The sequence below is a fragment of the Trichinella spiralis genome (genome assembly GCF_000181795.1).
Source record: "Trichinella spiralis strain ISS 195 chromosome Unknown Scfld4, whole genome shotgun sequence".
NCBI lineage: Eukaryota > Metazoa > Nematoda > Enoplea > Trichinellida > Trichinellidae > Trichinella > Trichinella spiralis.
In genome coordinates, this window is record NW_003526943.1 from 11,033,874 (window position 1) to 11,047,337 (window position 13,464).

The following is a 13,464-nucleotide window of genomic DNA, read 5'->3' on the forward strand; positions in this document are numbered from 1 at the left end:
CTGTCTACAACAGGTCTGTTGTTTCAGCGCAGCTTTGGCTAGTTTGCAATCGTCATTTGCTAGAATCTATAAATCCAACGGTTCGCTGCTGCCTACAACAGGCCCATATTTTTAGTGCAAAAACTCGCTTCTCCAACAGTTGCATCCTTTCAACAAAAGACATGCCGCCGTCTGAAACAGGCGTGTGACTCGACGGTTGGCCTCTGCTTTTATGCGCAAAAAAACAATTTATATAACAAGCACCACAAGCAAAAAAAATAATCTCATAAATTCTGTGTGATCAAATTGACCATCAGATAGCATGAGCAATTCCTAACATTTGCATTGTGTGCATTGTTATAAAGAGACAAAAAATATTATCAGTGCCAGAATATTAAGATAAAGCTGCAACTGTAATAACTATGAAAAAGTGATGACCAATGGCATCTTTTTTATCTCTGACTGTCGGTGCCTTTAATAGACTTTTTTCGACTATACCGCTTAGCAAAAGAAAAAGCAAACAGCTCATATTAGAACATTTTTAAACTCCAAACTGTAAATTTCAACGCGGTATATGTTTACTCTCTGCCGAAACTGAATAATTAAATTTCCTGGTTTATTTATAATTTCAAATATATACTCATCAATGGCAACATTTGTAATCGACCCCGATGGACAAGTAATATCATCTTTGACATTTTCAAATGAAGTTAATTTTGAAATAAATATCCACTTGGATATAGAGGAAAAAATACAATGAAACATTAAGAAAGCAATATTTTTTTAAGAAAAATCATCGTAAAAACTTGTCATTTCATTTTGCGCCAAAAAAAGATGGAAGGAAATGACAGTGTTTGACTTGACTATTTCAACTATTGTATAAATTTTTTTGCGAAGTGCGTGTACATTTCATTTGCATAAACAACATATATAAACGCAACTTCAATGTACTTAAAATGAAAATAATAAGTTGCTTGTATTGCAAATTGAACTTTAAAAGAATGCATAACACCACAAAATGCATAGCAACTCATAAACCTTCTTATAATTGATGATAATTTTATTTTATAAAATCACAAAACTTTTAATTACTTTATGCAACATATGCAATACATTATAACTAAATCTTTTCCCCTTAAATACGTTCAACACGAAGATAATTACATCTCAATACAATATTCGTTCGATTATTATTCATTGTTAGCAAGCATTTAATACTAGAGAATGCACTGGAATTAGGGCAGTTATAAGAATAAACATATCCTATAAACAACTAAAAATACATATATAAATAAACAATCGTAAAATTGAAAGTAATATATTTGCATAATTTTGAATGACTTACTGCTCTTTCTGTGGAGCATACTGTTTCGATGACAAGTAATTTCAATCTCAGTCCATCTTCTGAGTCTTCTCTACGTGCACGGATAACATTTCGATAATGGCTATTAGACTGCAATGTATCTGCCTGATAGACAATTCTTGATGCAAAATCAAGAAAACCCTGTAAGCACAAATTCACTGGAATGAAAATTATCAGACAAATTATGCAAGCGTCCTAAATTCCATCTTAAACTGCCCATAACTTGAAAAGAGTGGAACAAAGAAATCTCTTGATTTGAAACAAACCAAGCAATTCACATCCTTACTTCGCTGTAATTATCACTACCAACACCAATGAAACATAGTAGAAGACAGAGACAAAAATATTTCAATGACATGAGCAATAAAATTCTCAAAACGGCAGAATCTATTAATTAATAATTTCTTAGAAACATTAGTGTAAATATGGCTTTAAATACATTCTTGCTATTGTCAAAGCTTTTTGTTTGTTAATCAATACTGAAGCTCATTAGCATTTAAAAATTGATTTCAGATTTGCTATTTAAACTGTGACTCTTTACTAATGACTGTCAGGATACTAAATTTGTCGACAAATTAGTTTACTTATTATAAAACATTTTAGGCGGACAATAATAAAATTCAAAGTTATTTTTTATGTTCTTCTTTTAATTTTTAAATTATTTTTAATGTGAAATTAAAAATTGTGCACAGTAAATGAAATGCTCGTTTAATTTCATTGTCATTTTTTAAATATTTTTACATGATCATATTTTTCACTGTACTATGAACTGTTAATTTCATTCATCCACCACTATTACAAGAATACTTTTCATCAGTAGAAAGTGAAGTAGCTAATCTTTACTGTGATGTAAATTTTAAAATTTAACTTATTAAAATAAAATTATTTCATATGAATTCAGGTTAACAATTTATTCCAATTTAAGGTTATTTCCCTGGCATATATTTTATGGTTTTATAAAATTTCATTATCTGAAAATAAAATATGATTTCTAATATAAATAAGCTAATAATACTTTATTTTGCATGAATATTAGCAATGAGCACACATGCATATATAAACAACTGATCTAATTTGAAAATTATATAGAAACATGTAAAATATATGCATTTTACTAATGTATTTACTTTTAATTTACATTTTTATTTGATGCTCTGAAAACTTTTAATTAAAATTTCATTCTATTAAATTGTGAACATGACTATTTTGTTAATTTCAAGACTGAAATATCAAAAAACATCATCAAAAAGTGATAATTTGTTTGTAAAATAGATTTATTTAAAACTTAATAAATAAATATATCAATAATTTGAGAAAGTGAAAACTATTTTTAGAATTTTTTGAAAGCAACTGCTTGATTCGTATTGTCAAGCACTGTTTTAACTTCTCTGTTCATTTGTTGCATTACACACTACGCAATAATTACAATAATATGCGGATATCTTCAGCTAAAACCACGAACATATTAATAAGCCTATTGGTTGAACAACCTCTTTTTTCCTGCATAAATGTACAAACTGCACAAAACCATGCATAAATTCTGTTAGAGGAAATGGTATATGTTCCAATAAATTCGCTTGTTTATTTACTGTCCATCATGAACGCAATGCTTAAAAGTAATTAACTGTAGAAGTTCTTCGATTATCCAAGCACAGTATTTTTTGGGGTCCTTCGGATAATCGAATTTGCCTGATAATCAGGCATTTTTAATTTTCTAAAATGCATGTACAAAACTGAAGCGCTTATAGCTGTTATTCTCAATCAGATGCTGAATAATAGACATTCTATTTATTATGCAACGTTATTTGCCCTTTACTTACTTGAATTGCATACAGCGTTTATTAACGTGGTCAATTACATTCTTCAAATAGTACCAGGTTTAGTTTGAGTCGAATTCTACATTATCAGCAATAACTTCCTGTTTGAACAAAGATAGCTTCTTCTGTGCAGCGACATTTGGAATATGTCTCATTAGCATCAGTTGAGTAGTGCTGAATTCTTTCTGCTGCTCCATCCACTTCAAGTGAACTTTGAGGCAAGAATAGACTTCTGAATCGCTCGGCCCTTCATTTGGCTTATCAAACACATAGAGGTTTTTATTTTTATTTTTCTTCACTGCCTAGAGTGTTTCATCATCACTTAATATTTCAAATAATGGGGTATTATCATCGGCTAGCCACTGTTCATCTGTGTCCCACGATAATTTAAATTACTTGAACATTTCTGTTATAGCTGTACAGTCATTATCATAGTTTGTTGATTGGTTTACACATCCTTCTTGTAACCAAGACGTTTATTCCATGATGCGCGCAAAGTAGATCCTGAAATCGAGTCCCACGTATGCGCAATAATATATATAGTAGCAATCTTTTAAATTAACTTTCCTAAGTAGTGATACAAAATCATCTCCATCAGCATCTGAAAGGACAATTCTTCACAAGAGTTCCTTTTTATACCGCTTTTTCAAACTCTGAATAATGGTTTGATCCATTGGTTGAACAAGCGACGATGTATTAGGTGGCAAGAGCACAACCCTGAACAAGCCATTTTCACGGTCTAGCACAGTGTTTCTCAACCAGGGGGGCGCGCCCCCCTAGGGGGGCGTAGGAAGGTTCCAGGGGGGGCGTGAGAAGTAAGAATTTTTAGTCCTGCAGAGGTGTTTGAAATTCAGCTTGGTCTACTTCAGCTAAATTTTAACCGCCTATTTTTTCTGGTCATCTTAGTTTTAGCTTAACCGCGTCAGCTGTGCGCAATTTATAATTTCCCTTTGCACTAAAATCGCCTTTCGAAATTCACCTGATGTGACGAGAGACGTGAATAATTTTTGAAAGAGGCATATACACGATATTTATCAAACTGATAGAACAAAGCCGTATTTTGTCTAATGGTGGAAACAAGCAATGCGGTAAAAATTTCGCCTGAAGTCGACCATCACACTTTATTTTCTCATTCTTTCCTTCATTCGACATCGCGGCAACACCAACTTTTGTCTCGTGTGTGCATATATTTGCTGTTTATTTGTTTCAGTTTTCAAGAGATTTTGTAATATCAGTTGATTTCAGATTGTCTGAAATCACATCAATTCAGGTTTGGTTTTTTCCGCTCCTAAGTTTCTAAGTATTTTATTCTTATCAGTAATTAAATCTCCCACTATGATTATGGTTTTTAGCTTGGCTACTCATAATCGTGAACACAACGGTTTTATTACATTTCGCACCACGGTTGTTGCTTATAGAGTTTGTTATTATTTCCAATAGGCAAGTTATTTATTAGCGTACTGCTATGTACCACGAAGACATCCAGTTGGTAAACGAGCTGCGAAAACTAGTTAGATCGGATTATCCATACGACAGGCTGGAAAAGGAGGAAGTTAGTTAGTTAGCGTCTGTGTATATTCACATCATCAATAAAGTTATATTGGACGTTGGCGTGAAATACAATACGTACAATGGTGTCGAAAAAACGCAAATATGATGCAGAGTACATCAAATACGGCTTCGTGGCTATTGAAAAAAACGGCGTTGAAGTGCCACAATGCGTTGTATGCCTTGATACATTCAGCAATGATGCTTTACGGCCAACCCGACTGCAGCGGCATTTGCATCACCGCCATCCTGAGTTATCAAAAAAACCTGTGGAATACTTTTGCGCTGAAAGAGATTCCCTTTCTCAAATGAGACTTGAGAAAAAAGTCAAGTATAATCAGGAGACTGTCAAGGCTGATAAGAGCATCATATGAAATAGCCATGTTGATTGCCAAGAATAAGAAACCACATACTATTGGAGAAAATCTTGTTAAGCCCTGCATTGTGAATGCAGTAAAGATTCTGCTTGGGGATGACATGGCGAAGCAATTTAAAAGTATTTCTCTTTCTGATTCAACAGTTAAACGCCGAATCGATGAATTAGCTGATGATATAAAACAGCAAGTTCTTGAAAAGGTAAAGTGTTCTCCTTTTTTTCCTATAAGTTGTGATGAGCCACAGACCAGGCAAACTGTGCACAGCTCATTGTATACGCACGGTTCATTGCAAATAACACAATTGAAGAAGAACTACTTTTTTCTGAACCACTGAAAACTACAACGAAACGAGCTGATGTGTTCCAAGCCGTGTCACAATTTTTTGAAGTAAATGGCTTGATGTGGGAAAAACTTGTTGGTGTATGCACTGACGGTGCACCCGCAATGCTTGGCTCTCGGTCTGGCTTTGTGAAGATGGTCAAATCAAAAAACCCATCTATTTTTGCAATGCACTGTGCAATTCATCGGCAGGCTTTGGTCGCTAAAACTTTGCCTGATGATCTCAGAGAAGACCTTAATTTTGCCGTGGAGGTTGTCAACTATGTGAAAAGCAGTGCATTGAACACTCGATTATTTGCGTCACTCTGTGAAAGTTTGAATGCTGACCACATGGCACTTCTCTATCATACAGAAGTTCGTTGGTTATCAAAAGGAAACATGCTTGGTCGGATTTATGAACTGAGAGAAGCAGTGGCAGAGTTTTTGGAGCAACGAGGAAGACGCACAATGTGTCGAGCTTTCAAAAGTGAACATTTTCAGCTTAGCCTGGCATATCTTGCAGATATTTTTGAAGCACTGAATTTACTGGATTTGAAACTGCAAGGAGCAAACGCGAATGTTATGGCTCACTATGACATTGTTCAAAGCTTCATTGCAAAAATTTCCTTATGGTTAAAACAAGTTGAAAGAGGAAATTTGACATGGTTTTCAAGACTCAACGAGCTTTTCAGTGATAAATGTATCAGCGAAGATTTGAAAAGAAAAATAAAAGGGCACCTTAGAAGCCTACAAGATGAGTTTTTTTACTATTTTCCTGACGTAGAACCTGAAAACCTGATATATAAACTTGTGAGGAATCCATTTTTAGTTAATGTCGAAGACCTTCCACACGATCTTCAAGAAGAAGCCATTGAACTGCAATTCAACAGCTTAGCTAAAGATAGCTTTGAAAGTATGCCATTAGAAAACTTCTGAGTGAAGTTACAAGCAGAATATCCTAAATAAGTTCACAAAGCTTACGTATATTGATTCCTTTTTCCTCAACGTACCTTTGTGAAACGGGATTCTCAGCTCTCATGACGCTTAATACGCAACATCGAAACAGGCTAAACGTTGAGAGCGACCTGCGATGTACCTTATCACCCACTCCACCAAGAATAGACAACTTAGTCGCAAATAAGCATTGTCAATATTCTCATTAAATTTTTATTGTGAATCATTCAGGAATGTTTTACTGTGGAAACTAGCTTGGCTTGATGCAACCATGAAGCAAAATGTTGCTTTGCGTACACTGAATACATACCGTACTACTTTTTATTAGAGAGGGGGCATTAACTGCCGAACTTTTATTAAGGGGGGCGTGCGCTGACACAGGTTGAGAAACACTGGTCTAGCAATTCGCAATTGGGATGACAAGGTGCATTGTCAATTATGAGTAGTATCTTTCCTGATTTTTTTGTCTTCTGCTAGATTTTTTAACGTGAGGAAAAAATATCTCATCATACCAGCAAAAAAATAACTCTGACATCTCGAAATCTTGCAAAAAATAGGCTTTTAGCTGATAATCATAAACTACAAGCAGCTTCTGCACACCAATCACAACTCATGGACGTTTCGGTTTTCCAACTAACAACAGTTGCAAACGATAGCTACCTGTAGCATTCATGCAACAAAGAAGAGCCACTCTTTCCTTACATAACTTAAAGGAAAGAGATGAAATGAATATGTCTAACTGCTAATAGTTTGTTGCAGTAAAAATTTTTGGCTCCATTGACCCATGCAGCTGCATACAGCTAAGTGGACTAATATTAATTTACAAACGGCCGCATTTTATGTTCATAAATTCTGTGTCATTTTTGTGCATTTCTTATAACTTTGCCACTGCAATAATTCTACGATTTATTTAAAATTGTACATTTATTCTATTATTATTATACATATGGAACAATAAATACACATTATATATATATGCACGTCTGCAGATATTTCATGCGTGAAGTAGGAGATAAGCTGACTAGATTAATTAATATGTCTAATTTGTTGCTTTTTGCATCTTCAAATTTTTATACGGTGCAAGTAATGGTACTGCTGTCGATAAACCATATGCTGGAGATGGAACACCTCCATATGAACCTGGAACAACTGGTATTGAAGGTTCTTCGACAATGCTATTGGAATATGGTACAACTAAATTAGAAAAAAAGGCGGTATTATGGAAAATTTTAAATAATTGTTATTATATTAATAATAATGTATTGATTACTAGGCTGTGGAGGAACGAAGACTAACGGCTTCTCTGGACCCCTTCCAAATTCATCCGATGCAATGTTTTGACTGACTAATTGGTCATGTTGAATTTGTTGTTGCTGCAACGGTATTGGAAATCCGCCCAAATGAGCAGCAGGGAAGCTGGGCTTTGAGGCTATAATGTTTAGTTCTTGATTGGATTTGCATTTTCAAATTCACTCATTCATACCTTGACCGTAACCTCCGATCGCCGGCGGTGCTGGTTGTATTTTGTAACCGTTCTCACTGGGTTCAAAGTACGGTCGGGGTTTGTAATATAGTACTGACTGTCCTGCTGACATCGCCTGTTGAGATGCATATTGGGCAGATGAAGAGGCAGCTAAGAGAAACAGTGCTGAGGTGTACAGGCAATAATAATGCATTGTAGCTGAGAGAGGATCTGATTTTCCAAGCCTTACCAAAATGCATCCACACCAATTTAATTTATACAAAATTATTTTATTAAATGGGTTAGTATTTTAGACACGTTTAACCTGCAAATATTTGAAGTTCAGTGTCACTATGTCAAGTTCCAATTTCTTTATTATTTTTTTTCCTTTTCATGGAGAAGGTCAACTTTTGCATCAGTTTAATTTTATTGATATGCTTTTTTCATCACAAAACGTATAACAGCATGTTTTCTTTTATTTTTATTCTGATTTCAGTTGAAATTACAATTTCCCATTTCAATGTTCAACACAATTTCGACTGCCAGGGATTTTTATTTAGTGAACGGGCCAATTTTAAAATAGGTCAAAGTCAGTGCCATTTTAATCTACATTTCCATAAAGTGCACCATGACCGAAATGTCAAACAGCAGCCAGTACCGATTACCCAAATAAATTGTGCAATAATATTTTTAATGTTGTTTTATCAATACATATTAATCATATCTGTTGAAAACATAAAGCTTTAATAATTAATAATTTTGTTTTTTTTATTAAATGAAATGAATCATTTTGTTATTAAATAAAATCTGAAAATTAAAACAAAGAGGAAAATAAGTTACGTCGTGTATGATAGTGTAGTTGTAAAAAGTTAAATATCCATGAGGATACAAAGAACATGAGCAACAGTGGAGCATTGTGAATTTTATTGTTTTCAATAACTAAGATGATGATGATGATGATGATGATGCTGATGATGATGATGCTGATGATGATGATGCTGATGATGATGATGCTGATGATGATGATGATGACGATGATGATGATGACGACGACATTGATGACATTGACTTTGATGTACACTGATCGGTGGGTGACAAAGTTGGGAGCACGTTGGCTGATTGCAAGAGAAAATCAATCAGCGGCAGTTGATCTTTGTATCTGTCAATCCGTTGCAAATGTCGTTCGGTGTATGGTATCCAGGCAAGCAAGAACTGTCCAACCGTGGGCCAGCTGAGTATCTGCTCAGGGGTGTGGCGAGTGAGCACAAAGCGCAAGATCGACTGCGCGTAGTGGCAGTATCGACTATTTGTGTTCCACTCGGCCGAATATTGCAACAACGATTGCAAATGGTCGGCTTGCAACTCGGCTAGGCAACTGTGCAACTGGTCGCCAAGATTCATTTCCTTCAAAACGCGCAGAACGGTCGCCGGCCGGCGGAGATGCAGCGCCAGCCGCAGGGCTTCGGACAGCCGCTGACTTTCGAGCAGATTCGCCAGCGTCTGGTCGTGGCGCAGGGTCTTCGCACGCTGTTGCTGGGCTTGTTCCATGCGTTCATCGGTAACATCACGCCATACGAGCGTCGAACAGTCGTCACCGCCGGTCGCTATGACAGTCGGCTTGGAGGTGCCATCGGCAGCTGAGGTAGGCGGGGCAACGGCCAACGCCTGAGCTGCACCGTCGTGCGCGTCGTAGGTTTTCTCGCAGAGACCAGAGCGCAACGACCAGAGCTTCAGCAAGCCGTGGCTGTCAACAGAGATCAAGCGCAGGCCGTCGATAGCGAGCTTCAGTACAGGGCTTTCGTGCCCTTGGAACGTGCGCAAGCAGACGAGCGAGCCGTCCACTGAAAACAAGCGTAACAAGCAGTCGCCGCTGGCCGATGCCAGCAGACGGTCGGTCGGTGAAAACTGCACATCACTCACACCACGCCCGTGCAGTTCGCTCTGGCCAATTGCCTGCAATTCACACCTGTCGCCAGGTACCACTTGCCACAGCTTCACCGTCTGGTCAAACGAGCCGGTAGCTAGCAACATCTTCCGCATTGACAACGCTACACAGCAAACGCTCTTGTTGTGCGCGACCACCGTCATGCTCGCCGTTTCGACTGCTCTTCGCTCCTGTCTAGCGGTGGAACCATCTGAAAACAACAACTTCCGCTTAAGTGAGAAAATTTTCACTGTTCTGTCCAGGCTGGCGGTGATCAGGAACGGAAATTCGGCAGCATTCTCGTGGCACAACTGTACCGCAGTTACCGACTTCACGTGTCCGCTGTACACTGACAAGCACTGGACTTGTCCAGTATCCGGCTTCAGTTTCCACAGACGGGCGGTGCCGTCTTCGGAACCGGTGACGAACAGCTCCGTCGACCAGCTACTGGTGGAAATGGTCAAGATGGTTTTACTGTGACCATCGATAAGATGACAATCACCGGATTCGATGTCGTACATACGCAGCTGATTGGAAATGGTTGCTACCAAAAGCAGACGATTGCTCAAAAAAGCAACGCACCGCACTTCGCCGTTGTTACCGGCAATTTGTCGCCGGATCTGAACACAATAATTTTGATCGTGGTTCAACTCCAGCTGGTAGATGTTCTGATCCTCGGTAACGGCGAAGCAAACCGTCCCAGGGCCGCTGGTCCGGCAATGGTGAAACGCTTGAATTCTACTCCTGAGTAAAAGCTTATTGGTGTCCACTACGCAGCCGCTGTTCAAGTTCACAAATCTCACCGCACCACTTTCACCACCAAAAATTAACAAATCGTTCGTTATTAAAATGGCACATTCGACTGGTTCATAAAGTGCACACGATCTGCGCAATAAATGGGCCCTGGCTTCCCAAATGACGATGGTCATATCCCGACTGGCGGTCAACACTTGATCATTATTCATGGCGATGATTGTGGTCACCGTAGCCGAATGAAAACTCAATGTGGTGAAATTCGACTTTTCGTCGTCGCCCATATATTTCCACATGCAAACTCCACCCGTGTCTGTGCCGAACACCACCTTGGCAGTCTGATCCGAAAGTTGCAGTAAAGCCACACTAGTGATCCTACCCAATTTACACTTCATCCCACCTATACAACTACGTGATTCAGTATCCCACACCTTCACTGAACCGTCGCTATAGCCAATGACCAACATGTGTGCCAGATCCGGATGACGACCGTAAGCCATGCAATGAACACAAGAGCGACTGGCAATTTTCACAATTTTCCCATTTGGACACTTCTTCAAATCGGCCGCCAAATTCCACAACTTCAACAGCATATTCTCGTACGCCACGGCCAGTGTTCCGCCATCGCAGCTCAACGAAAACTGCACAATCGCCGCTTCTTCTTCTTTCGAGCCAATTGTTTGTCTAACAATGTGACGACAACTTGTAATAATTTAGAAATAAAATTCAAACCATGCAAAACAATTCTTGAAATTGTATTTTTATTTTTGTTGATTACATTTCGAAATAAATCTTTCAAAGTAAAAAATCAATCTCAATATGCTAAGAAAAAAAACCTTTATGACAAAATTAAAATAGCAAACGCAAAATTAATACAATTCAAAAGACAATAGAAATGACACAAAGAAATAAGTACACAACAAAAACGCATCTATCCTGATATACGGTAAATATGTTAAATGAATAATCCAAAACAAAACCATAAAAATCACTGATTAATTCAATTAAATATCATGACATACATCACCGAGCCAGTATCCCAGTTGAGGACGTTAATGACGTTTCCAAAAGAACAATAGATGAGGCGTCCATCGGGAGAAACCGCCGTTGCTCCACCTGAATAAAACGGATCAAAACGTCGCTGTATTTCGAACTCTTGGCTATGCTGCGTCGTTGTATTCATATCTTAAAATAAAATACAATGTCACCGTATTATTTGTACATAGATTTTTGTACATCTATTCAACAAAAAATCTACGCATTCGACATTTCAAAAGCTTATCGAATCAATTAACAAACACAAACAAACAACTAAAGAGAAGCTTAAAATCACAAATAAATATGAAAGAAATTAATAACACCATTCATTTATTTATTCTTTTCTCAAACGATACATACATAAAATATTCCTTTTTTATATTGCTTTTAGGAAAAATTCATCTTTCAGTAATTTTATAAAGTTTACATGAATTTAATAAAGAAACAAATTAATTTACAAAAAAACACCCAAATGTTATTTTTTATACAAAAATATTAATGATTTTCAAGAACAGTCACATTAAAATTTCAATAACAGTAATTTGTCATTGAATTTGAGTTGAATTCTTATGAATACCCACGAAAACTTTTTCGACAAAAGACGAAAACATTTTATTTGACATTGTATAAAGCTAACACTCGAATCAACAACACATGCAAAAATATTAAATACACCGACTAACAAAAAACAGATAATCACACACTGATTTACAAATTTTTCACTGATTTTGTCAATTACTGATTTTCAGGTTCTTACTGTTTGTTTTGGAATCTGCAGCAATATTGATGGCAAAAGATGAGCTGAAGCAAACAATTGCGAATGACTCTTGATTTGCTCTTTTAGAGCAAAATTATTTGCCCAGTGCAATTTTTTAATATTTTTCAGCCATTCTTACTTCGTGACGTAAAGCCATAATTTAATCTTACTTATCAACAAAAGCGTTTCATAGAATTTAGCAGATCCCAATAAGATTCTGAATGTTAACGACAGTATAAACTCATGTAAAACTTGATTGTCAATAAGAGTGTACTGTAAATTATGACTAATGTAGATTAGGGAATAAGTAGTAGATGCTAATATTAGACAGACGTGTTTGAATTTTGTATTGTAGTTACACTTGTGACCAATAAAGAGATCCATCGTGTTATTTTGTTTGGCCATTTCGCTGGAGAGACTGCTTCACTGTTTACGGTGAACTTCAGCGTAATCAACCAAGTTTAATTAATAGACTCATCATAAGACTGGTATTGATCGATTCAATCTGGCGATTCCGTCTAAGGTAGAATTGAATTTTTTGCCAAACCTTGTACAGCTACTTCTGACTAGAAAATCGAAGATTAGCAATGTCGAATGGTTGATAACATTTCTGGCCATGTGAACCGGATCGTGGTATATTGAATGGTTACCGATTGCAATGCAATTGTTGGAGAAGCGCTCGGAATCACGTACAAGCTCTGCTGGATATAAGACTGAATGAAAATCGGAAATTGCACGACTTACACGATAAACTTGTTGGTCAAGTGAGATCTTTCGAGGGGATCGGTTGATGTGCCTTATAAAACGAATATGCATCTGATTTCATTCTTACCGTCAGTAAGCAACTCCAACCTGAAACGGTACCATGACAGTGGAAAAACAAAGTACTAGAGGAGAAAGATGAGAAGAGTCTAGTTGAGACTTTCTTTGAATTCTTGCACAGATCAGCAGAAATTGAAGAGCAATGCAAAATTTAAGAGATAGGGCAGATGTGAGATCAAGGTGAAAGAAGTCTAGCGCATCAACATGATTCTCTAAATCAGTGATTCCCAAAGTGGGCGATATCGCCCCCTTTGGGGCGGTGGGAAGTAAAGGGACACTTGGGGGAGGGGGCGCTTGAACATAATATATTTATATTTTGCGTTTATATTGATATTTGTTCAGCAGTTGTTTT

General features: G+C 37.0%; 4 protein-coding genes across 4 annotated transcripts; 1 reads left to right on the top strand and 3 right to left on the bottom strand.

The window, feature by feature from the left end:
• Positions 1 to 1,114: 1,114 nt before the first annotated feature.
• Tsp_06426 (hypothetical protein) lies at positions 1,115 to 3,563 on the bottom strand. The gene is made up of 6 exons (XM_003378462.1): positions 3,556 to 3,563; positions 3,258 to 3,406; positions 2,932 to 3,031; positions 1,699 to 1,729; positions 1,325 to 1,483; positions 1,115 to 1,252 (listed from the first exon to the last, which is right to left on the bottom strand). The coding sequence occupies exons 1-6, from the start codon at positions 3,561 to 3,563 to the stop codon at positions 1,115 to 1,117; spliced, it is 585 nt and encodes a 194-aa protein (XP_003378510.1).
• Positions 3,564 to 4,790: 1,227 nt separating this feature from the next.
• Tsp_06425 (zinc finger protein) lies at positions 4,791 to 6,338 on the top strand. The gene is given in 3 exon segments (XM_003378463.1): positions 4,791 to 5,038; positions 5,049 to 5,365; positions 5,392 to 6,338. The coding sequence occupies 3 exon segments, from the start codon at positions 4,791 to 4,793 to the stop codon at positions 6,336 to 6,338; spliced, it is 1,512 nt and encodes a 503-aa protein (XP_003378511.1).
• A 1,057-nt stretch (positions 6,339 to 7,395) lies between these two features.
• Positions 7,396 to 11,678, bottom strand: Tsp_06424 (WD domain, G-beta repeat-containing domain protein). Its single transcript, XM_003378464.1, has 5 exons — positions 11,518 to 11,678; positions 8,888 to 11,197; positions 7,840 to 8,063; positions 7,627 to 7,785; positions 7,396 to 7,550 (listed from the first exon to the last, which is right to left on the bottom strand). Exons 1-5 carry the CDS (start codon positions 11,676 to 11,678, stop codon positions 7,396 to 7,398), a joined length of 3,009 nt encoding a protein of 1,002 aa, XP_003378512.1.
• Positions 11,679 to 12,767: 1,089 nt separating this feature from the next.
• On the bottom strand, positions 12,768 to 13,106 carry Tsp_06423 (UDP-3-O-[3-hydroxymyristoyl] glucosamine N-acyltransferase). Its single transcript, XM_003378465.1, has one exon. It carries the CDS (start codon positions 13,104 to 13,106, stop codon positions 12,768 to 12,770), a length of 339 nt encoding a protein of 112 aa, XP_003378513.1.
• Positions 13,107 to 13,464: the final 358 nt, after the last annotated feature.

Coding starts and splice junctions, on each gene's coding strand:
- Tsp_06426 (XM_003378462.1), bottom strand. Junction 3,032..3,257: donor TATCTTTGTTCAAACAGGAA/GTTATTGCTGAT, acceptor CCTGATTATCAG/GCAAATTCGATTATCCGAAG. Junction 1,484..1,698: donor TTGAGAATTTTATTGCTCAT/GTCATTGAAATA, acceptor TTGTGCTTACAG/GGTTTTCTTGATTTTGCATC.
- Tsp_06425 (XM_003378463.1), top strand. CDS start 4,791: ATGGTGTCGAAAAAACGCAAATATGATGCAGAGTACATCAAATACGGC. Junction 5,366..5,391: donor CAGCTCATTGTATACGCACG/GTTCATTGCAAA, acceptor ACACAATTGAAG/AAGAACTACTTTTTTCTGAA.
- Tsp_06424 (XM_003378464.1), bottom strand. CDS start 11,678: ATGAATACAACGACGCAGCATAGCCAAGAGTTCGAAATACAGCGACGT. Junction 7,786..7,839: donor GATCGGAGGTTACGGTCAAG/GTATGAATGAGT, acceptor TAAACATTATAG/CCTCAAAGCCCAGCTTCCCT. Junction 7,551..7,626: donor CTTCGTTCCTCCACAGCCTA/GTAATCAATACA, acceptor TTTCTAATTTAG/TTGTACCATATTCCAATAGC.
- Tsp_06423 (XM_003378465.1), bottom strand. CDS start 13,106: ATGCATATTCGTTTTATAAGGCACATCAACCGATCCCCTCGAAAGATC.